Source organism: Musca domestica, unplaced genomic scaffold (genome assembly GCF_030504385.1).
Source record: "Musca domestica strain aabys unplaced genomic scaffold, Musca_domestica.polishedcontigs.V.1.1 91, whole genome shotgun sequence".
In the NCBI taxonomy this organism is placed as follows: domain Eukaryota; kingdom Metazoa; phylum Arthropoda; class Insecta; order Diptera; family Muscidae; genus Musca; species Musca domestica.
Window position 1 is genome coordinate 1,153,807 of NW_026712439.1, and position 24,301 is coordinate 1,178,107.

Below are 24,301 nucleotides of genomic sequence, written 5' to 3' on the forward strand. Positions count from 1 at the left end.
CTGGTGAACGATGTTCACCTTTGACTGTGATGTCTTTTATTACATTTACTGCAATTGCAGGGACTACTGCAATGGTTGACTAAATGTTTAGGATACAGACAATTTAAACAACAATTATGTCGCCTAATGGTGTTAGGCTGGAAATACATAAAGAGCATATTTGGCTGGCTTCTTCGGAAATGAACAAAGGATCCTACGGCCAAAATCGAACTAAGTCAACCTACAACTCCTTTGTTCATCTACGAAGAAGCCTTCCGATGACTTAAGCCAGCCAAATACGCTCTTTATGTATTTCTAGCCTTAATTCTTTCAGGAACTGAAAGTTTTAGAAATTTTTGGCATGCTCTGATATGATGCATTTGTCGTGGACATAGCACCCTCCAATAAAACATGCATTCTATGTCCACGACAAATGCATCATATCAGAGCATGCCAAAAATTTCTAAAACTTTCAGTTCCTGAAAGAATTAAGGCTGGAAATACATAAAGAGCGTATTTGGCTGGCTTAAGTCATCGGAAGGCTTCTTCGTAGATGAACAAAGGAGTTGTAGGTTGACTTAGTTCGATTTTGGCCGTAGGATCCTTTGTTCATTTCCGAAGAAGCCAGCCTATGACTTAAGCCAGCCAAATATGCTCTTTATGTATTTCCAGCCTAACACCATTAGGCGACATTATTGTTGTTTAAATTGTCTGTATCCTAAACATTTAGTCAACCATTGCAGTAGTCCCTACAATTGTAGTAAATGTAATAAAAGACATCACACTCAAAGGTGAACATCGTTCACCAGGGTACCACGTACCCTGCCAAATCTACTTTTGGCTGATTCAAATTTGTTCAACAGTCGCCCTGTTGACCTTTTGTTGGGAGCAGATCTTTATTCGAAGATTCTGCTACAGGGAATTCACACTAATATATTAGGCTCCCTAATAGCACAAAATACGGTCTTTGGTTGGATCATTACAGGTTCTATTCCCCCTCAACATCTATCAGTCTTTTCCGTTAAAGTCAGTATATCTGACGAAGAAAACCTTAACAAGGTTCTTCTTCGTTTTTGGGAACTAGAGGAAGTTCCTAAACGTCCAATTTTTTTCGCCCTCCGACCAGTTTTGTGAGGCAAATTATAAACGTACCACACGTCGGGATTCAGGTACGTGGTCAGCCTTCCCCTCAAGACAGAGTTAGTTGGACAGGCAGACTTAAGATTTTCCCGAAATAATTGTTTACGAAAATTTCTTCGGAATGAGGCATCTCTTCTTCGAAAGCCACAAATAAAGGCAGTCTACGACCAAGTGGTCAATGAGTATTAAGATTTGGACCATATGAGGCCGGTAGTTGCCGCGTCAACAAATTCTACGGTTTGTTACCTCCCCTACCATCCAGTAATAAATACCGATAAGCAGACTACCAAGCTTCGAGTGGTTTTCAACGCCTCGAAAGAAAATTCCAACGGGAAAAGTCTTAATGATATTTTACATGTGGGTCCCACTCTGCAATTAGGCTTAGTATTCCTCATTCTTAGGTGGAGATTTTTTAAATTTGTATATAACTGCGACAAACTTTGTCCACTATTGCCAAACTGTTCGACCCTTTAGTTTGGTTAGTCCCCGTGATTGTGACAGCTAAAATAGTTATGCAGAAGATCTGGACAGATAAAATCGGCTGGGATGATGCACTTCTGTCCACGACAGAACGTGATTGGCAAAATTTTGTGGATTGGTACCAGGATGTGAATTCCATTCAAGTTCCTCAGTGGGTCCATTATACGCCAAGTTGTTCCTCCGAACTTCATGTCTTTTCTGATGCCTCAGAAAAGGAATACGCGAGGGTGATATATATTCGGATTATAACGCCGAATAAAGACATTTATACATATACCTCCTGACCCGTAAAACTAAGGCAGCCGGGGGGTTTCGCCTTCCGAGCTCGTCTCCTCTAATCTTTGGTGGCATGGACCACAGTGGCTACGCCAAAATGGTTCTAATTGGAATTTATCCAATTTTTCCCTGCTTGACACCGAAATTGAAATGCGTGCTGTCAAGACTCATGCCTCTTTCTTTAATAATTATTGTGACCCCTTAGAAGATTTTTCTTCGTTAGATAGGGCTCTTCGAGTCCTCTCCTATGTTTTTAGATTTTTCCACCGGACTCATCCTGCTCATAGAGGTCGACACATTTACAATGAGAAGGCCCTTACCAGTTCAGAGATAAGCGGTTAGATTACGTCTGGCTATTTTATCTCAAAAAGTCCACTTTGCAGATGAGTACCAGTCTTTGTCAGATAAGGTTCCCTTAAATGCAAAGAGTTCTCTTTTGCCCTTAAATCCATTTCTGGATGAATTCGGGGTAATTAGGCTTAATGGACGCTTGTCGCAATCACCTACTCTGTCTTACACAGAAAGGCATTCCATTATTCTGCCTCGCCAAAGTCGTTTCACGCACTTACTACCTTAATTCATGCATGTTCTTTCCATCCACGGTGGAAATCAACTGATGTTACGCATCATTAGAATTGAATATTGGGTCCCACGACTCACATCACTAATTAAAACCACCATTACTGAATGTAAAACATGCTTCTTGGACAAAAAACGGTCTTGCTCTCAGATAATGGCTGCTCTTCCTCCGGAGAGAACGGTATTATCTAGACCATTCACAACTACCGGTGTTGATTTTGCAGCTCCCTTCGACCTTAAATCGTTTACAGGTCGCTTTTCTAAAATCACTAAAGGTTACGTCTGTGTTTTTGTTTGCTTTTCTACGAAAGCAATACATCTTGAGGCTACTTCGTATTTGTCTACGGCAACATTTTTAGCAGACTTTCATCACTTTATCTCCAGACGTGGTTGTCCAAAAATAATTTTCTCTGATAATGGCACCAACTTCGTTGGAGCTTCAAGGGAAATCGAAAATGAATTTAAAATAGTTCTCCGTGAATGTCATACTAACCTGTGTTCCACACTGCAGTATCAGGAACTTTCATGGCAATTTATTCACGCTGGCGCCCCCCATATGGGTGGTCTATGGGAGGCCGCATTAAAAAGTTTTAAGTTGCATTTTCGTAAGCAAGCTAAGAACTTAAAATTTACGTTTGAAGAACTTTCTACGATTCTTTCCAGAAACGAAGCGTGTTTAAATTCACGTCCTTTATGCCCCAAATATGACAACCCCCAAGATTTAGTAGCACTAACACCAGGACATTTTCTCATTGGAACCCCAATTCTTGCCCCACCGGAGCCAGTAATTGACGAAGCGCCTTTGCATCTGGTAAATCGGTTTCGGAAGCTTAAAGCTCTCACTCATCAACTCTGCCTACGGTGAATGGATGAGTATTTGAAGAGCTTGCACAAAAGATACAAATGGAAGTTTCCGCAACGCGATCTTCAAAAAGGTGACTTAGTCGTTGTTAGGCATGAAAATCTTCCTCCCACTTCGTGGAAATTAGGACGGATTATAGCGGTGCACCCGGGTTCTAATGGTCGAATACGAGTTGCAGATATCCATACGGAAAATGGCACTATCCGACGGCCAATTGTTGCGAACAGTCGCCCTGCATAAATGCTGCGGTAACTGTCTATCGCCATCGCATTCTTTGCGAGATTGCCACAGTCGGCTTTGTTGCAAAGTCTGCAACCAGCAACACCACACATTGCTCCACCAACCTTCTTCCAACAATCGGACTCCTTCCAGCGCTTCCCAGCCAAATACTTCAAAGCATCCAAGGCCGTCCAAGAAGCTCCGAAAGCGTAAACATTCAAAACGTCCGTCCGTTCCTTTAGATTCCACACGCCCAGGTACATCGGTCACTCCCCAACAGGTCAAAACCAGTGGGGCTTCGGCCTGCGTTGCAAATCGGCCAATAACCGCCATCCAGCACGTATCTACGCTCGGGCCTACGATGGTGGTTCAGCTGCTTCCAAATGGGCTACGGATACCTGTCAGAAATCCCTACATCCTGTAAAAATGTAATTTTAATTGTTCCACGAACAATTATTAAATAAAATATAAGTTCACGACTGCATTGAAATAAAATTCTTATTCTTGTGTTTTATTTTCTTTTTCTTTCATTTTGCAAAGCAAACAACTAGTTTCTAAAAAAAATACTTTGCTTCGTCAATTGAGAAACAACTAAAATTTGAAATCGAAATATGCATTTTAGACCCCACAAAGTACATATCAGCATAAAATTATATGTCGATTTAGCGATGTCCGACGGTCTGTCCGTTCGTCCGTCTGTGGGAATCACTCCAGCTTCCGAACGAAATGAAGTAGGTTGATAAAATTTTACTCAAATGTATATTATGTCTGCAGGACTTTTGGTAATTGGGCCATGTAGGTCCACATTTTAGTATAGCCCCCATTTAATGGTGACTCCCTATTATCGGTATTTTGGTGATTAAGCGACATTACTCACCGGAAATTTTTCAAATTTGGTATTTGAAGTTCGTAATGGATACTACAGCCTAAGACAGAAAATTGTATGTGCAAATCCACGTCTTCGTATAGCCCCCATATAACGGTACCCCCGAGAATTATTTCAAATTTTTTATTTGAAGTTCGTAATGTGCCAGAAAATTGTCTGTGCAGACTCACGTCTTCGAATAGCCCCCACATAACGATACCTCCCGATATTCGGTATTTTGATGATTTTAGTGACTTATTCACCGAAATTGTTTTAAATATGGGTATTCAAAGTTCGGTCCACCGCACTTAAAGCTATTATTATTGTTAAATTTCCTATAAAAATACAATTTCACTTCCAAAACCCAAAGTGTTTTTTTTTTCTATATATCTGTATGTACTGAATTTCGTGGTATCACGACCTGTGTTACCACAATTTTCTGGTCATCCTTTTGGGTGAATTCGCTGAATTTTTGTGTATTACGGCTTTACCATAGTAAAATTAAGAAGGTAAAGTCATTTCAAGTAAGCATTTCCATCCCTGCATTTTCAGCAATTTACCTTGCCAAATTTGAGTGCAAAAACAGGTTCCCATCTCTGATTTCTGTGTATACAATGGATTTGAAAATATAAATTTTGACAGTGAGATGATGTCTAATGAGTAATTTAAAAAAAAATTGTAATCATATAATTCAATGATTTTACCTTCTTAATTCTACCATGGGCTTTACTCTGGTTTTGGATATTTTGACTAACTACGATTTGTTTATTTGACGTACTTGCAATGATAGTAAGGTAATCCTCAATAGCTTCTCGCATTTATTTCATGTTTTGAAATCTTAATGCCCCATTTGCTCCTTGTAGTTCATCATGTTTTAAAACTTCACGCGCATATTTGATGATTCATTCAGTCATATATATTCACTCACTGTTTCACTCCTAAGTCTAATGGAATTAGCCATCTTATAATCTGCATTCGCTTCATCTAGTTCTGCAACGAATACTGCCTTTAAAGCATTGGATAACTAATTCGACGTTTGGTTCTGTTTAACATTCAAAACAATTCCATTAAAGTACGTTTGCACGTTTCTATAGCGATAGTGAACTTTCACAATATATTTCTTGACTGTTCGTGACTTTTTTAAGACGATTCACGATCTCTTTATTTCCTGCAGTTGACAATTTACGTGCACCCAATTTGACTTACTTTTTCGAATGTACATTTGTAGTGTTTTATTTTTTATTTATTTATTTATTTTTATTTTATTATTATTATTATTATTTTTTTTTTTTTTTTTTGAATTCATATATGATATGTTGTCTTTTTAGGGTAGTACAAAGCGACAGCGGATAAAACTGTTGTTTATAGATTTTATGTATTTTTTATGGGTGCAACAACATGAATAAAACCCCGATTTCTAGTATATTTTACATTTTCATACTAATTTCGCAGATGTTGGTAATTTGAGAAAAACCATCCTTGCAAAAAATGAACACGTTTTCGTATAACCATCATATGGTTTCATTTGGGGGTAGAAGAACTCTTCGTATAAAAAAATGTATTTAGGCTACCATGGGCTAGAGAACCATCTTACAGATAATTGTACACATTTATTTATGTCCAGTCCCAACATTAGTGTACTCCCAAGTGTTATCAGAAAAGAAAATTTTGTATTCTATGTAACACCCAAGAGAATACTGATTGGGAATGTAAATTTGGGATGTACCTCTATATGAAATGAACTCCGAAGTGTCAAACTGGAACTCATTCATTTGGAAATAGTGGCAGAAACATGAAAAAATAAGGAATATTAGAAAGTAGCACGGGACCGAAAATTTATTTAATCGCCATTGAATTATACGATGATGAAAAATATGGACTTTATGGGGTCTTTAACGCACTTTTTGAATGACAAAAAAAAGTAATTCCCATCTTGCGGTAATGGGTGTAAAATAGTATTTATCTTTGACTATACAGAAATTATTCTTCCCCTAATTATGAGGTGGACAAAATTAAATACCACGCAGCAATACAAATTCAACGCTGGAAATACAAATTCCAATTACAACTAATTTAAAAATAACTGTAAGCTCTTTAATATACCAAAAAATTAGCTGAGTTTTCACATGGGGCTATTATAGATGTTCTATATCATATAGGTTTTTAACACTCAAATTAAAGCCCATGGCTGAAAAATAAGATCAGGCTATTCATCTATTAAAATTTTTGCCATGAATATTTATTTCTATTTAGAAATTACAATGGAGTCATTACCTATAATAAAATTGTACCGCTTACATATGTCAGATCAGTGGTTTATTTACGGGAGCCCTATATATTAGATAGACATCATGCCAACTTAGTCCTATACATATATTTAAAGGTGATATAAAATCAAAGTTCGTTACATTTATGTAAATTATAAATATACATTACATTTATGTATAAATTTGGCAAAAAATATGAAAACTGAAAAGTATTTGTGCCCTTTCTATTTGCTTGCAATTGTTTTCTGCTATTGGTTATTCGCTTGGAAATCCATTCCTTTGCGATGGCAATTGAAAATAAAAAGTAGCATTTGACTTGTAATAACTGTTGCAACTTTTTGTACATTGTAAAACAAAAGTTTTTAAAAACAAAATTCGTGGACAAAGGCCACGTAAAAAATAGGTTTCCTTTTCATTTCACCAGATAAATTTCTTATTTCCCCTATCTTTATTGAATGTTTAATTTGTCTACCTTAAATTTTTCAATTAATTATTTTTCTTACACATTATTTATTTTACGATTATTATGAAGTTTGGACATAAATATTAAATGGTGCAAATTAAAAAGCTTAATAACTAGAATATTGGTTATATATCTCACCTATCCCAGAATTTATCTTTCGAATCTTCAACTAGAAATGGTTTAAGGGGATAACTAATTTCATTTCCCATGTAAGAATAAGATAAATATAGACAAGTAAGAACGGCTGCTTGTAAGTCCGATTCCTTTGTTTCTTCTCCATTTACTAATTCTCTAACCAGCATATATACGAAAACGACATTAGCCGGGTTGATGAAAGCCACATCCTGAAAAGGAATAAAAAGGTCTGTTATAAAGTCTGTTAAAAAGGTCTGTTATATATATATATATATATATATATATATATATATATATATATATATATATATATATATATATATATATTTATATATGTCTATATTTTATATAAAATGTATCAATGCAACTCCTTCATAACGTAACAGTTGAAATTTTTTGAAACCTTGCAGAGAAATGTTCTCACATAGAAAGTACAATAAATGAGAGTTTAAATTTACGAAAATTAATTATACATAATGAAATATTCCACTGAAAAGAAAGTACTTGATTTTGATGAAGGTAAATTCGCTCAATCACAGTTAATGTCCTCTATATGTGTTTTCAATGTTCCTTTTTCTTACGAAAACAAAATTTCTTCCATTTTCTTCTTTCCATTCCAATTTTTTTTTGCCCAATTATATAAATTAGAATCTGTTTATTATACCCTCCACCTTGAAAAGAAGCGTATATTAAGTATTTGTAACATTCCTAAATATTCTCCGTAGACCCTATAAAGTATATATAATAAATATATTCATGACCAGCATGAAATTCCAAGTCCATTCAACGATGTCTGTCCATCTGTCTGTTGAAATCACGACACAGCCCACATTATTTGACGTAGAGCTTCAAATTTAGTATAACAATTTGTATTGTGTCTAGGACGTTTGGTATTGAAAGTGATATATCAGTCCACATACCGCCATATAACAGTACCTCCCGATATTCGGTATTTTGATTTTCGCCACATTTTTTCAAGGATTTGTCTAAAAATTTGGTATTTGTATTTTCATAATGGGTTCTTGCTCCGGTGGCAGAATATTGAATATTTAAGGCCACATCCAAGTCACATTTACCCACGAAATTGTTTCAAATTTGGTATTTAATGATGAAATACAACAATCATATTTGTGGATTTGGTGGAATTTCAGTTGGTAGCTCGCAATGAATGTACAGTGTAATGTTCAATGTGATCATTGTTTCAATATTATTTGAATGAATATTCAGAACTTAATCTAGCAGATCCTTATTACTTCCTTCGCAATGGAAAAGTGGGGATATTAAATTTGTAATTACGTTTGTAAGAACACTAAATGTTCCTCGTAGTCCCCAAAAAGTATATTTTTGGTCGATACAGTGCACATTAATTGACTTAGAGCTTCGATTTAGCGCAGTAATTTGTATTGTGTCTACGATGTTTCGTATTGTAAATTATGTATAGTGGCCCTCGTTTTCGTATAAAGGTACATATCGATAATTTTGGAGGCTTTCGTCACATTTTTTCACGGATTTGCTTCTATAAAACGGTACCTTCGGATATTTTTTTTCGTTCGGTCCCAACGCCACTCTTACCGCCCCTACCGACCGAGGGGGCCACCTCCCAATACGTAGGGAGCGCGTACACCGCATAGTCCGCACCATGGAGGGTTAGTATTGTAGGGAAACACCAGCTACAGTAAAACATCAGCCGGTTTTAGTAAAAGGATTAGTATTACAAATCACACAACAACGAGCAAAAATACAAATCTGGCAGCTCCTAATACTATAATTACAAATTAAGTATTGATATTTTTATTGCATGCAAAGGTTCAGATAGTGATAAATTATTATAGAGATTGTTATATATTTCACATAAAGATCTAAGGGGGTTGCTTAGTTCGTAGTTAGATCTCGCCAAGGAGAGATTTAGCGGTATATAATTACGAGTTATTCTAGACGGAACATTAAACTTTATTTCGCTAATTAAAAATTGTGAATCAATTTAACCACGCAAAAGTCGTATTAAAAATATTGCTCTAAGCATTAAACGCCTTCTTTCTAACTATAGAAGGTCTATAAGTTTTAATCGATTTTCATAGAGACGGATTTCAGACGGATTCCAGGGCAGACCTTTGAGAGCGAATATAATGAATTGTTTTTGAACTGTTTCTATTGTATTAGAGTAACATTTATAAAATGAACTCCACAACACACAACCATACTCTAATGTAGGTCGAACTAGACTAGTAAACAAGCGTTTAGTTACGTAAGAGTATTCAAACTCTTTAGACCAGCGCTTAATGAAACCTAGAAGAGACTTTGCTTTATTAACGCTAGATTCAATGTGTAAGTTAAAACGAAGTTTATTGTCCAAAATAACACCAAGATCAATAAATGAGTCTGCATTCTCCAATTTGTATGAATCTACGAAGTAATCAGATTGAATATGTCTAGATCTGAATAATGATAATTTTTTACATTTTTTAAGATTTAGTGACATTCCATTCATGCCACACCAATTTACAATGGAATGTAGATCATGTTGTAAATGTAATGAGCTATTGGGAGAATCGAGATTAATGAACAGCTTAAGATCATCTGCAAACATTAGAATTTTGGAAAACCTTACAACTGACGGAAGATCATTGAGATAGAACACCAGAATGAACTACAATATTTTTTGAGATGGTATTTGTGAAAGACACCTTTTGAGTACGGTTTTCAAGGTATGATAAAATCCCGTCTAACAATAATGTAGGGAAACCCATTATATCAAGCTTGTGGAGTAATAAACTATGTACGACAGTGACAAAAGCTTTACTAAAATCGGTATAAATTACATCAGTTTGAAATTTATTAGCAAAACCATTATGAACATAACATAACCTCTGATGAAACCGTGTTGACACGGTGAAAAAATTGGTGCCACAAAGTGTGTTAGCCTACGCGAAACCAAAAATTCAAAAAGTTTAGGTATTGCGCTAAGCTTAGCAATACCCCTATAATTTTCAATACTGCAACGACTACCAGTTTTATGGAGAGGAATTATATAACTAGATCTCCAAAAATAAGGAAAGTAGCCAAAAAATAAAGAGTAATTAAATAATTTCGTAAGTGGTATGTATAATTCATTTGCACATAATTTAAGAACGTTTGCCGGTACTCCGTCTGGACCTGGGGAGATCGAACTTTTTAAAGTTTTTAAACCATTTAAAACCTCTTCTTCCGTAAACAAAATTTGGGGCAAAAAATTCAGCCTATTAATGTTAAAGCTGTAATTGCTAGTGGATGCAAATGTTGAATAGCTATTCTGAAAAAAATCTGCGAACATGTTTTCAATATCAGAATCATTGGTAGCCTCTGTGCTGTCGAATTTCATACAGCTAGGGAATTCATGAACTTTTCTTTTAGAATTCACGAAATTATAAAAGTTTTTTGGGTTGCGTTGAAAACTATTTCTAATTCTTTGTAGATATGCCGAATAACATTTTAAATTTTCAGTATTATACTTATTTCGAGCTTTGGAGTAATTGGAGTAGTTTAAGGATGAGTTAAATTTTTTAAATTTCTTAAAAAGTTTACTTTTGTTATTACGTAAACGTCTTAAATATGGAGTAAACCATGGCGAGCCTCCATTTGGCGTGTAATTTGAACTAGGGACAGTTAGTTTAAAGGCTTTAAGATATTATAAAAATCGGAAATACAATTATCAATATCACCTTCGAGACGCCAGATTGTATTGGAAAGAGTAGTACGTAACAAATTAATGTTAATTTTGGAAAAGTTAAAGGATATTTTTTTATTGAGTGGTTTGGATGTTATTTGAGTTTTAAGATCAAGAGTTATATTGAGGGTTGGGTGATAATTATCCTCCGGTTCGACAAACGGTGCACATCTACATAATGAAAGGTTAACGGTTGTGGAGAATACTAAATCTAAAATTCTATTCTTGACATTAAAAACATTATTTATTTGGAAAAGTCCTTGGTCAAATATAGCTTCCCAGAATTCGTCCATTCTACTAGCTGAGCCTGCAGACGATACAGGAATATTGTCTATAGAATTTTTTTAGGGATCCACGATATACTTGGTAAGTTGAAATCACCAAGACAAATAAGATCAAAATTTGCTGACTTTAAACATGAAACATCCTTCAGAAGCTTTGAGTGCTTAATGTATATTTCAAAGTCTGAATTTGGAGGAATGTAGAAACAAGTTAAAGCAATATATTTACCACGATATAATAGTTTGACACATATAAATTCTATATTAAGATCTTCAGTGACAACTATTTCAGACATAATGGAATTATGTACAGCTATTAGAACCGGTTCTATTTACTCTATCATTTCTATAAACTTCAAATTGGTCAGAAAAGATTTCCGTGTCGTAGATTTCAGGTTTAAGCCAAGTTTCAGTAAATATAAAGTCCTTAAAATCAGAACCAAAAGATTTTAAATAAGTTTGACGAAGTTTTGAGTTAAGACCTCTGACATTTTGGTATAACATTTGTAACGAATCAGATTCTATTAGTTTTTTGAAGCTTGAATAGCGTTAGAAGTACGGACAGGATTTAGTGCGTTACGCTTTTCTCTGAATACACACTCTTTTACTAAAATGTCATCGGGCCAGAATGAACTATTAATAATAGTATCAAATATGTTTTTGGAAACAACAAGCTTAAACGATGAAATTTCACGAGCAGAGGAGGAATTAAACTTAAAATTTTAAAATCCCTTTCTTCAAGATTATGTATTTTAGATTTAACATTATCACTTATATTATTTATTGTAGTACTAGGGTGCAATCTAGATATAAATACGCTTTTTCTAGGAGGAACTACAATTAGGCTACTAGAAGGAAGAGAAGCACATTGCATTGGTGGATGTGCTGTAGGACTTGACGTATAATCACTTACAAATATAGGGGGGACGCTGTGCAAATGATGTGGATTTTGCTGGACATTAGATGGAGCTTCAGAAGATAAGGTTTCGATCTGAGTACTCCGACTTTCACTCGTATTGGAAACAGCCGGTGATGACCTGCTGGATGGCGAAGATGCAAATTGCAACGGAGGCGCCAGATGGTTGTCTAAAATAAATTTTCAGTATTGTTTTGTAGCGGCGCAACAACTGGTGAATTTAGCGATATTAAGTTATTACCAGAAATAATAGCTGAAGATTTTTTTCTTTTGGGCGAACCATCAGGATACTCAAATTTATTATACATATTTTCAAAATAGTTTAAGCGAGAGTAAACAGATTCAAAATCTTTCTTCATGTTTGCAATTTCGACTTTAGACTCCTTAAATAGACGGTAAAAATCAACCTCCAAGGCGCAAAAACAGTCACAATTTGTTTTAATTATTTTGTAAAATACCGTATTTAAACACTGTAATTCACAATGCGTATAATTTTGATTACATTAGTAAGAACTGATAGTATTTCACTGCACAAAAAGAACAATAAATAATAATATATCTAAAATTATTTTATCACTATTTTGACACAAATAAAACACAACTAAACACGACAAGAGTTGCCAGACTTCTTGGGTAATTAATGATTTAATTATATTGGGTAATTTAATGATTTAAACTACAATTCCCACGGATTTGTGTAACATTTGGTGTTTATATTTGTCGCTTAGGTGGCAGAACATTGTATATGTGGGTCCACGTTTTCCTATAGCCCCTATATAACGGTACTTTCGGATATTCGGTATTTTGGTTTTTTTGGCCACATTTCTCCTCGGAATCTATTCAAATTTTATATTAAGAGCTTGTAACAGTTTTTACCTCTTGTGGCAGAACAATGTCTGTATAGGTTTACGTTTTCCTATAGCGCCCATATAACTTTACCTTCTGATATTCGGAAGCTACATTTTATATATGATTTGTGTAAAATTTCGTTTTTGTATTTCATAATAGTTTCTACAAACACGGTTTCCATATAACACTACAGGGTTGCTCATATTCGACGGGCCTTTGGGCCCTTTGGGCCCATTCCAATCGACGAGGCTTGTCCGCAGGCAACATTCTTTGCGTCAATTGAATTTTGTACGGGAACAAATGCAAGTCAATGCGAATAATCCGTTGTAAAGTGGACCGAGCCATGCCCAACTGCTGAGAACGCCCAACTGCTGCTTTTATTTGAAAATGTTTTCTTTACTAAATGACGGAGAGCATTTAAAGCTAGGTGTGGCCGAACTTAATGTGTTTTACTTGATTTTATAAACCTTCGTCAAATGACATGATTATTGGAAATAATCATTTGGATTTCAGTATGACAAATCAAACAAAATAGAAGCAAGAGAATCGAGCTTTACATGGTATGGACCTTCACCAGTAAGCATTAGTTTACTTAAGACCATTGTATATGAAAGTGAAAACGTAACTCTACATGAGCCAATGAAGATCTTTGGGATTTTGAGAAATCGTTTTGCAGTAATGATTGAGACGTATGTTGCGAAGAATTATATAAGAAAGCAATACATATCCTGGTGATAGTGATTGGCATGTAGTCCAAATTACATTACGTCTAAAATACCCTAACGTATTTATTACTTTATTATCCAGAAATAGTGAGATTGCACAATAATTTCAAATGACGAACACTTTTGTGAAATCTATAAGCTAAAACACGGTTTTAGTGTTTTGCAAGAATGTATCGATTTGAATCAAATGGAACATAGAAAAAACCAAATGAAAAAAAAACTATCTTCCTATAGCACCAATTAGTTGTAAACCAGGTGCCAAATCTAAGATTGTGAGTTATATGATATACAATCCTCTTGGCAGGATAGCTCTCATTGTTAAAGTTGCAAAGCAACTGATGCAAGGTCTCTAGCATGAGAACATTGATTGGGACGATGCTATTAGGCCCAACAGCATCGAATTATAGAAGTAGTTCGTCCATAATTTTTTAAACTTTACGAAATTAATGGAATGGAAGGTCTCGAAATTTGACATGATTACCACAAGTGTTATTTAACGCATTTGTTAAAATGAACTATCAAAACCATAATTTAAATAGGTTGAATTTTACAACAACGTCGATGCAGATCTCATCCTGGCACTTTATTTACATATGAAAATGGACTTTAGTGGGTCCTTCCGAGTGCTAAATTATTGAATGGTTATGCTGAAGTTTTTTGTATTTTTCGGTACTCGTGCCATACATATAGAAACTTGTTCTCATCAGTATGCAAATTCCTTCCTGGATACGTTTTCTAAATACTTTGGATGACTGGATTAACAAAAACCCTTCTTTTGAATAATGGACACAGTATATTTTAAAGCATTTGTTACTGGAACTATCAGAACCATAATTCAAACAGCTCGAATTTTACAACCTCCATGATCTCATCTTGGCACTTTATTTACGTATGAAAATGGACTTCAGAATGTAAAATTACTGAATGGATATGCGGCAGTTTTTGAATTTTTCTGTACTCTTAGAAGATCATACTTAATTAAAAAAAAAAAACTATGAGAAAAGCAGTATGTTAATTACAGCGAACAAGGATTCACTTGGACCTTCGTATCACCTTATGCGCCCCATTTGAGCGACCTTTGAGAGGTTGAAGTCCCATTTGTAAAATATTACTGTTAATTGAAACTTTACTTTAAAGAGTTTTCAACGCTCCTAATACGAATCGAATCTGTACTGGAAATTTAATAAAAGTATTCTTATGGAAATTTTGATTGAAAAATACTTCGCAAAGTATCAAAACATTTAAAATCTCAACGTACTTTTAAATTGGGGCTATGCATAAGAGGAACAATACTAAATTAAATAGTAAACAGTTATTACCGGTATTGATTTCACAATACTGAAAACTTTAAATGTTAAATTACAGTTAATTCTGTAGAAATCATAACATAACAAAAACTTACAAAAGGACGAACGTTTTGTGGTATTATTATACCTTAGTGAAACGTATATATTCTAACTTCCTAGGAATACTGTATACATTTTCAGAGATTAACTTAAATATTTCGCCTTTGTTGCTATTTTAACGAACGGCCATATACACAGACGGATATAAACATGGTCTTCTAAAAGTTACGAAACTTACTTTTGATTTGGAAAATATTGGTAAGAAATTTATAGTGTGTTTATATATTGAAAGTACATCTCATGGGCTTTCCAACGTGCTATTCTATTAGCTGGCACTATTTTTAGTTTTCGCATGTGCACTATTTGCGTGCATTATTTTTTATTGCTGCACAGTAGGCCATTTATGTTTCACCTCATGGCTTTCCAACGTGCTATTCTATGAGCTTGCACAATTCTTAGTTTTCGCACAGTGGGACTCGTTGATAACTTTTGAAAAATAACAAAAATCAATTTTTCTCTAATTTTTATGAGCGTGAAGATAAAAAATATAACATATATTCGGAAAATAAAAACGATTTTTGTAGAGGTGAAATAAAAACGATTTTTGAAGATGAGAAACAAAAATGCAATTTTTTCAAATTTGTAGTTATTCTTGTTTGTACCTGATAATGAACATAATTATAAGTATAAAAATATAAAATAACTAATATAAAGGTTATATATTGCTGCACAGTAGGCTATATAATTTTCTTCCATTAAAAATAATCGGTATGATGACGAAGGTTTTTTTATTGAAACACCTTTATATTAGTTATTTTATATTTTTATACTTATAATTATGTTCATTATCAGGTACAAACAAGAATAACTACAAATATGTGCGTGAAGATAAAAACGATTTTAACTAGCGAAGACAACACCCAGTCTGGGCGCACTTTCTGTTGTATAACAGTGTATAACAGATATGCGGAAAATAAAAACGATTTTTGAAGATGCGAAACAAAAATGCAATTTTTTTTTAAATTTGTAGTTATTCTTGTTTGTACCTGATAATGAACATAATTATAAGTATAAAAAAATAAAATAACTAATTTAAAGGTGTTTCAATAAAAAAACTTTCGTCATCATACCGATTATTTTTTGATGGAAGAAAATTACATAGCCTACTGTGCAGCAATAAAAAATAGTGCACGCATATGAATGGCACTGCAGGAAAGGTCGTTCCAAAAGCTTTCTAAAACGCCATTACTTGGCCAAATCGATCGTGGAAAATTAGAGAAAAAATGATTTTTGTTATTTTTCAAAAGTTATCAACGAGTCCCACTGTGCGAAAACTAAAAATAGTGCAAGCTCATAGAATAGCACGTTGGAAAGCCCATGAGGTTTACTTTCAATATATAAACACTCCTGAAAGATTAATCGGGCAGTTTTTTTTTTAATATTTTTCCTAAAATCAAGTGTTTTCTAGAGGGAAACATAAATGGCCCACTGTGCAGCAATAAAAAAATAGTGCACGCATATGAATGGCACTGCAGGAAAGGTCGTTCCAAGAGCTTTCTAAAACGCCATTACTTGGCCAAATCGATCGTGGAAAATTAGAGAAAAATTGATTTTTGTTATTTTTCAAAAGTTATCGACGAGTCTCACTGTGAGAAAACTAAGAATTTTGCAAGCTCATAGAATAGCACGTTGGAAAGCCCATGAGGTGTGCTTTCAATATATAAACACTCCTGAAAGATTAATCGGGGAGTTTTTTTAAAAAAATATTTTTCCTAAAATCAAGTGTTTTCTAGAGGGAAATATAAATGGCCCACTATGCAGCAATAAAAAAAATAGTGCACGCAAATAGTGCACATGCGAAAACTAAAAATAGTGCCAGCTAATAGAATAGCAAGTTGGAAAGCCCATGAGGTGTACTTTCAATATATAAACACACTATAAATTTCTTACCAATATTTTCCAAATCAAAAGTAAGTTTCGTAACTTTTAGAAGACCATGTTTATATCCGTCTGTGTATGTGGCCGTTCGTTAAAATAGCAATAAATCAAAATATTTAAGTTAATCTCTGAAAATGTATACAGTATTCCTAGGAAGTTAGAATATATACGTTTCACTAAGGTATAATAATACCACAAAACGTTCGTCCTTTTGTAAGTTTTTGTTATGTTATGATTTCTACAGAATTAACTGTAATTTAGCATTTCAAGTTTTCAGTATTGTGAAATCAATACCGGTAATAACTGTTTACTATTTAATTTAGTATTGTTCCTCTTATGCATAGCCCCAATTAAAAAGTACGTTGAGATTTTAAATGTTTTGATACTTTGCGAAGTATTTTTCAATCAAAATTTCCATAAGAATACTTTTATTAAATTTCCAGTACAGATTCGATTCGTATTAGGAGCGTTGAAAACTCTTTAAAGTAAAGTTTCAATTAACAGTAATATTTTACAAATGGGACTTCAACCTCTCAAAGGTCGCTCAAATGGGGCGCATAAGGTGATACGAAGGTCCAAGTGAATCCTTGTTCGCTGTAATTAACATACTGCTTTTCTCATAGTTTTTTTTTTTTAATTAAGTATGATCTTCTAAGAGTACAGAAAAATGCAAAAACTGCCGCATATCCATTCAATAATTTTACATTCTGAAGTCCATTTTCATACGTAAATAAAGTGCCAAGATGAGATCATGGAGGTTGTAAAATTTGAGCTGTTTGAATTATGGTTCTGATAGTTCCAGTAACAAATGCTTTAAAATATACTGTGTCCATTATTCAAAAGAAGGGTTTTTGTTAATCCAGTCATCCAACGTATTTAGAAAACGTATCCAGGAAGGCATTTGCATACTGATGAGAACAAGTTTCTATATGTATGGCACGAGTACCGAAAAATACCAAAACTTCAGCATAACCATTCAATAATTTAGCACTCGGAAGGACCCACTAAAGTCCATTTTCATATGTAAATAAAGTGGCAGGATGAGATCTGCATCGACGTTGTTGTAAAATTCAACCTATTTAAATTATGGTTTTGATAGTTCATTTTAACAAATGCGTTAAATAAAACTTGTGGTAATCATGTCAAATTTCGAGACCTTCCATTCCATTAATTTCGTAAAGTTTAAAAAATTATGGACGAACTACTTCTATAATTCGATGCTGTTGGGCCCAATAGCATCGTCTCAATCAACGTTCTCATGCTAGAGACCTTGCATCAGTTGCTTTGCAACTTTAACAATGAGAGCTATCCCGCCAAGAGGATTGTATATCATATATCTCACAATCTTAGATTTGGCACCTGGTTTACAACCAATTGGTGCTATAGGAAGATAGTTTTTTTTTTCATTTGGTTTTTTCTATGTTCCATTTGATTGAAATCGATACATTCTTGCAAAACACTATAACCGTGTTTTAGCTTATAGATTTCACAAAAGTGTTCGTCATTCGAAATTATTGTGCAATCTCAATATTTCTGGATAATAAATTAATAAATACGTTAGGTCATTATATAGAGGCCATACCAAAAAAGGGACTTATAGAAAATTTTAACTACAAGGATTGTTATCCATTGTGAGTCTAAAATATCACATTTAAAAAATCAAAAAAAGAATGTTGAGGCCTTCAAGATACCTTAAATCGGCAGGTTATATAATATATCAGTATTGAAGGAGTAGACTTAAGTGTACTGAAATCATAAAATGCCACATTGGAGCACATTTAGTATATATATATATATATATATATACTAGTATATATATATATATACTAAATGTGCTCCAATGTGGCATTTTATGATATGATATGATATAGATATATTCGTGTAAAGTAGCAGTTTTGGATCAACCGTTGTGCCTTCGTCGACTCTTTCTGGAGATTTGTTCTGGCAGTATCATCCTATATTATCCATTGACATCCAACATTAACGAATGATGTATAATAAGCGAGGAATCCCGCCATCTTGCACGCCGGTCCTCCAGGAACTATGACGGTGTCTGAGATGTCGGATATAGGTGTTACTCTGTACAAGCCAGTATCTACACTTATCAGAAGATGTGGGTTGCAGCTCTGTGTTTCAAATTTGGTATTTAGAGTTCGTAATGAATACTACAGCCTATGATTGAAAATTGTCTGTGTAGGTCCACGTCTTCGTATAGCCCCTATATAACGGTACCTCCCGATATTCGGTACTTTCTTGATTTTAGCGACATTATTAAAATTGTCTCTGCAGGTCCACCGTATTATGGGACGCAATCTTTTGGTGTGGAAAAGGCAATCGTTGGTATGGGGATATCCGTTTCTGCAATCTGTTTCTCTTTTCTTCTAAACATACTTCCACACTGACGATGCTTTAAGAGTTTATTCCTATTTCTTTCAAGTGTTTTCCTATAAATTTATCGGCACGAAGAGGCAGGCCAATGATTCGAAACTGGCGGTGCTTCAAGTCGTTAAAATATGACTCCACCCTTGCCGATGTTGCATTTACGTTACCGCGTTTTCTAACACTCCGCATTATATCCGTGAATATAGAAAAGTATTGCACTAGGTTTTTTAATTTTTTTGCGAATTCGGGCAACATGTACCCATTCACATCATCTTCGATACCCTTTATGTCCTTTTTGGACTTTTCATCAATTTTTGCATAGGTATTTGCGATGTAATTATATAGATTCGGCGATTACGCTTGCTCCTCAAATTCAATGTCCATTTCTTTGTCATCATCAGCATTGCCCAAATTGTCTTCCTCAATTATGTTGGTAGCTACTTCGGTTGGTATCCCTTTGATTTTCGATTGAAGGAACTCCTTTGCTTGAAATGCTATATATATATCTATATATCTATATCTTAATTTGTCTATGTATAGACAACGAAATGCTCTCACCGTTTATCTTCGAAAAAATCGAATCAGCAGATGTCGTCTATATCGTTTCAGGGGTTTGAGTGGGAATATTGAAGTCACTCAATTCTAAAACGTTAAAAATAACAAAAACTGTAGGATATTTGTCAGTTGGAAATTGTTCCATAATAAAAGAAATTTGAAAAGTACGTGATGACATCAAAAAATTCCGGAATAATAAAGTGAAATTCTTGAAAAACGATAAAATGTGTTTTCGAAGTCGAGTGGGTTGAACGCGTAAATCAGCATGTTGACTATGCAAAACATGATGAGAGCCACCTGGATAAAAAGACAAAACTAACTTTTCGTTGTCTATATTTTAATTTGTCTATGCTTTTCGTTGTCTACATCTTCCTTTGTCTATGGTTTGAGTGGGAATTTTGAAGTCACTCAATTCTAAAACGTTAAAAATAACAAAAACTGTAGGATATTTGTCAGTTGAAAATTGTTCCATAATAAAAGACAAGTGAAAACTATGTAGTGACATCGAAAAATATGAGAATATTCCAGTGAAATTATTGAAAAACTATAAAATGTGTTTTCGAAGTCGAGTGGCTTGAACGCGTAAATCAGCATGTTGACTATGCAAAACATGATGAGAGCCACCTGGAAAAAAGTCCAAACTAACTTTTCGTTGTCTATATTTTCTTTTGCCTATGTGGTCATTGGCGGCTTCTTCGAAACAGAACAAAGGAGCGTAGGGTAAAGTCGAACTAAGTCAACCTAAAGCTTCTTTGTTCCTTTATGAAGAAACCGTCCGATAACTTAAGCCAATCAAAAATGCGTCTTATTTATTCTCACCTCAATACCCATTATTAGCAAAGTTAAGAAAAAAATAAGTTGGTAATGACAATCGTAGGGATATTTTTAAATTTGACCAAATCTCTCCAAATATTTGGAAATAAAATGGATATATGTTTTGCAGTTTGCCCAATAATATTTAGCCCGCGCGGATATATACGAATTATAATAGAAGAAGCTTTATATAAATAAATAAATTAATAAAAATACCGACGCTTAAATTGGTGCGTAGAATGAAATACACCTAAGTCTGTTTTTACACGGTAGATTGGTTCCAGAAGAAGCCGTGTAAAAAAAAACGTGTAAAAAAGACATTGATCTTATACAAAAATGGGTGATTTGTTCCTAATCTCTAAAACCTATTAAAATTAGTGAAAAACAAGAATTTTTATTTTTTTCTTTACCAAACACGTCTTATTGCATTAACAGTTCACAAAATATTAACACGTTTCAATTGCTCTGACCAGCAAATTTTATTGTATGCACATAGTGCTATTCACATTTGCTTTGACCAGTAAAAATTGTTTGTACGCGCTAAAGGGGAATTCACTTAAATCTTTAAGCTAGTGTTCGCAAACTATCGATACTATCGATGGTTTCAGACTTTTTTCTTTCATAAATACTTTATTTGTGATATGAACATACTTCGCAAAAATTAAATTTGACAAAAAAATTTAAGTACATAAAATTTCAAATCGTGCTAAATGGAATAAAATCGTGTAAATAAATTAAAAATATTCAATTTTCAAACCGTGTTATATCAAAACCGTGTACAAAAAGACCGTGTAAAAACAGACTTAGGTGTATTACAAACGGACTCAACTTTTGCTAAAGAAACCAGTGAAAACAATAAAACCAAGCAGGTTTTGTATGATCAACTCAACATATGATGATCAGAACAAAGGGAGAGAATTCCACAACAATAGAATAAACGTAGGGGAATACATTTGATTTATACAGTGGTTTCTATTTACCTGCATCAACATTAGCTGCGCATTGGCCTTTGCAGAGCAAAAAACTTTTGTTATGCCATTTTTTTCTGAATCCCTTTATTTGAATTGTATTTAAGTGCCCAATCGATAGCTGCACATTGGACATTCCTGCCTCGAAAATTTGGTAATTTTTTTTTAATTTGGTTACAAAAGTTGCACAAGAAAATTTTTTGCACACTCAAAAAAAGCACTAAAAACTACCACTTCGTTTTTGTTTTTGTATTCGCAAAAACAATAACAACACAAGAAAAGAGCATGCATTAAAAACATATTCTCGCTTCCTCTCCCACACTAAAAGATGGTTATGCTGGATAAAACACCACTGATGCTCAAATACATACGAATAGAAAATTAAAGTTACCTGCACTTTTTGTGCACGTAAGTAAAATTAAAGATACCTGCTTCATTGTGCAGATAAGTGCAATGAAGCTACCTGCATTTTGGGCATTGCTGCACAAGATGTCGTGCAATTTTTGATTGTGCAGGTAAGCAAAAAATACTGTACTAGAAATTGTATTATAAGTCGATCGTATGATGGTCACTACGACCAATAATGTTTATTGTGTGCAGTGGCTAAACGCGAATAGAGCAATTGATATTAGACCAAACCGAAACATATAAAATATGTACTGCGAAACACGGGAAGCTGTAGAAATCTGAATTTACTTCCTTCGAAGAAGAATATTATTATCTAGTGTTATATGCGATTCCTTTTTTTCTCTACCTTACCTTATATAATTCCGTGTTTCGATTCAACTTATTAATGAAAAGTGAGCGCAAATGTGCTAAGTGATCGCAAAGGATTCCTTGTTTTATTAATACATATACAATTTCGCAATAATTGTTATAAAATGTCGAATCAAATGACAATCATATTAGTTTATCTATAGAGTTTATACATTATTTAGTTCATATTCATACAGCAAACCAAATCATAGGCATAAATGTTTAATATATTTTACAAAAACACGTTTAAAATTTAGCATGTATAAAAGTAAATAATAAAATATATGTAACATATATTGTTCACAATAAATTTTGTAAGTAATACTTATAAAATACCTGCCAGCCTTGTAACAACAAACTCCGGTCCACGGCGCGAAGCCACATTACAGCATCTCCGGCTTCGAAATTTCGAAGCTTCTTACATCGGTAATGTAAAAATACTCCTAAACATTTTAGAAGTTCTGATGTTGACGCCTATAAAATATTACAAATATATACAAATTATTAAATGTTGAATGTTGGCTTTAAAAAAAGTGTTAAGTAGTATCTCTACTTATAGATAATTAAATGAATATGCAGCAATGACACAAAATCATTAATTTCTAGTTTCGGTAAGCGATACTTAGATATAATATAGAGGCAAACTCTGAGTCGATTTATGAATATCCGTCCGTCTGTCGGCCTGTTCATGTATTTTTGTAAACAAAGTTTATTGTACGATTGAGATGAAATTTTCCACATATAATTTATTTGGATCAAGGACGAACCCTATTAAAATTGGGTTTAGGTATAGATCCAATATATAAGTTAGCGTTTTACTCTAATAAGCAATAAAAATTCAACAATCGTTGTATCTTGACACTTTATTAAAGCTAGCGGCACAACATATGTTGTCGACTAAGCAATAATAATATTAAACTAAATACTTTTGCATAGAAGCACAACATATACTGTGGACTAAGAAATAATAAATACTTTAAGCTAACTTTATTGAGTCTCTTGTATTAATTCTTATAATTTGAACTAAACAAGTGCATAGCACTATAGACTTAATTTACCTGGCGCCCAACCACTACGGATTTATAAACGGACCCAAAACCGAATGGAATAAGCCGCTTAGTATCCAAAGAAAACCAAAAGACAGCTGCCACCCCGAATAGAAAGAACATGAAAACTGCACCATTAATATTAGTAAGTTAAAAATGATAAGTAATATCCTTAATAAGACAATTCCGGTGCAGAGACAATTTTCTATCACAGGCTGTAGTACCCATTAAGATTTTCCAATACGAAATTTAACACGATTCCGTTGAATAAAGGGGCTAATATAATAAAAATACTGAATATTGGGAGGTACCGTTATATGGGGACTATACGAAAGCGTGGACCCACATGTCTCATTTACCAACTTTACCTGCCTACTGGCAAAATACATATGTGTGCCAAATATTAACGTTAGTACAACACCCAGACACGTTAGTACAACACTAAATCGACTTAGAATTTCACGCTGATAAAGAATATATATATTTTCATGGGTCTGACAAGAGTATTTCGGAGAGTTACAAAGGGAATGACAAAGTGAATATAGTATGTGAGTATGGTGGAGTGTAAAAAAGTATTTTTGTGAACAAAGAAAGATCAATTATTAAAATAATTCTGTAAGCAAATTAAAAATTTAAGACAAAAAATCCTAAATTATTTTTGTGAAGAATGATCATAATGGTAGAAATCATGCCTTTTGTGAAAATAAACCAGAGAAACTCTTAAAGCTTATAGTGCTAATTGCATAAATATCAATAAA

At 33.9% G+C, this 24,301-nt stretch overlaps 1 protein-coding gene across 5 annotated transcripts in view; it reads right to left on the minus strand.

Annotated features, from left to right (window-relative positions):
• Window positions 1-24,301, minus strand: part of LOC101888195 (cyclin-dependent kinase 5 activator 1) — a 210,432-nt gene that overhangs the window by 73,621 nt on the left and 112,510 nt on the right. For 4 of the 5 annotated variants that reach the window (XM_005185404.4, XM_005185403.4, XM_020037429.2 and 1 more), the window contains 2 exons: window positions 22,834-22,971; window positions 7,269-7,474 (listed from right to left, as the gene is read on the minus strand). In XM_005185404.4, coding sequence (XP_005185461.1) covers window positions 7,269-7,474; window positions 22,834-22,971 — 344 coding nt within the window. The remainder of the gene's footprint in view (window positions 1-7,268; window positions 7,475-22,833; window positions 22,972-24,301) is intronic. The other variant, XM_020037430.2, reaches the window with a different exon arrangement.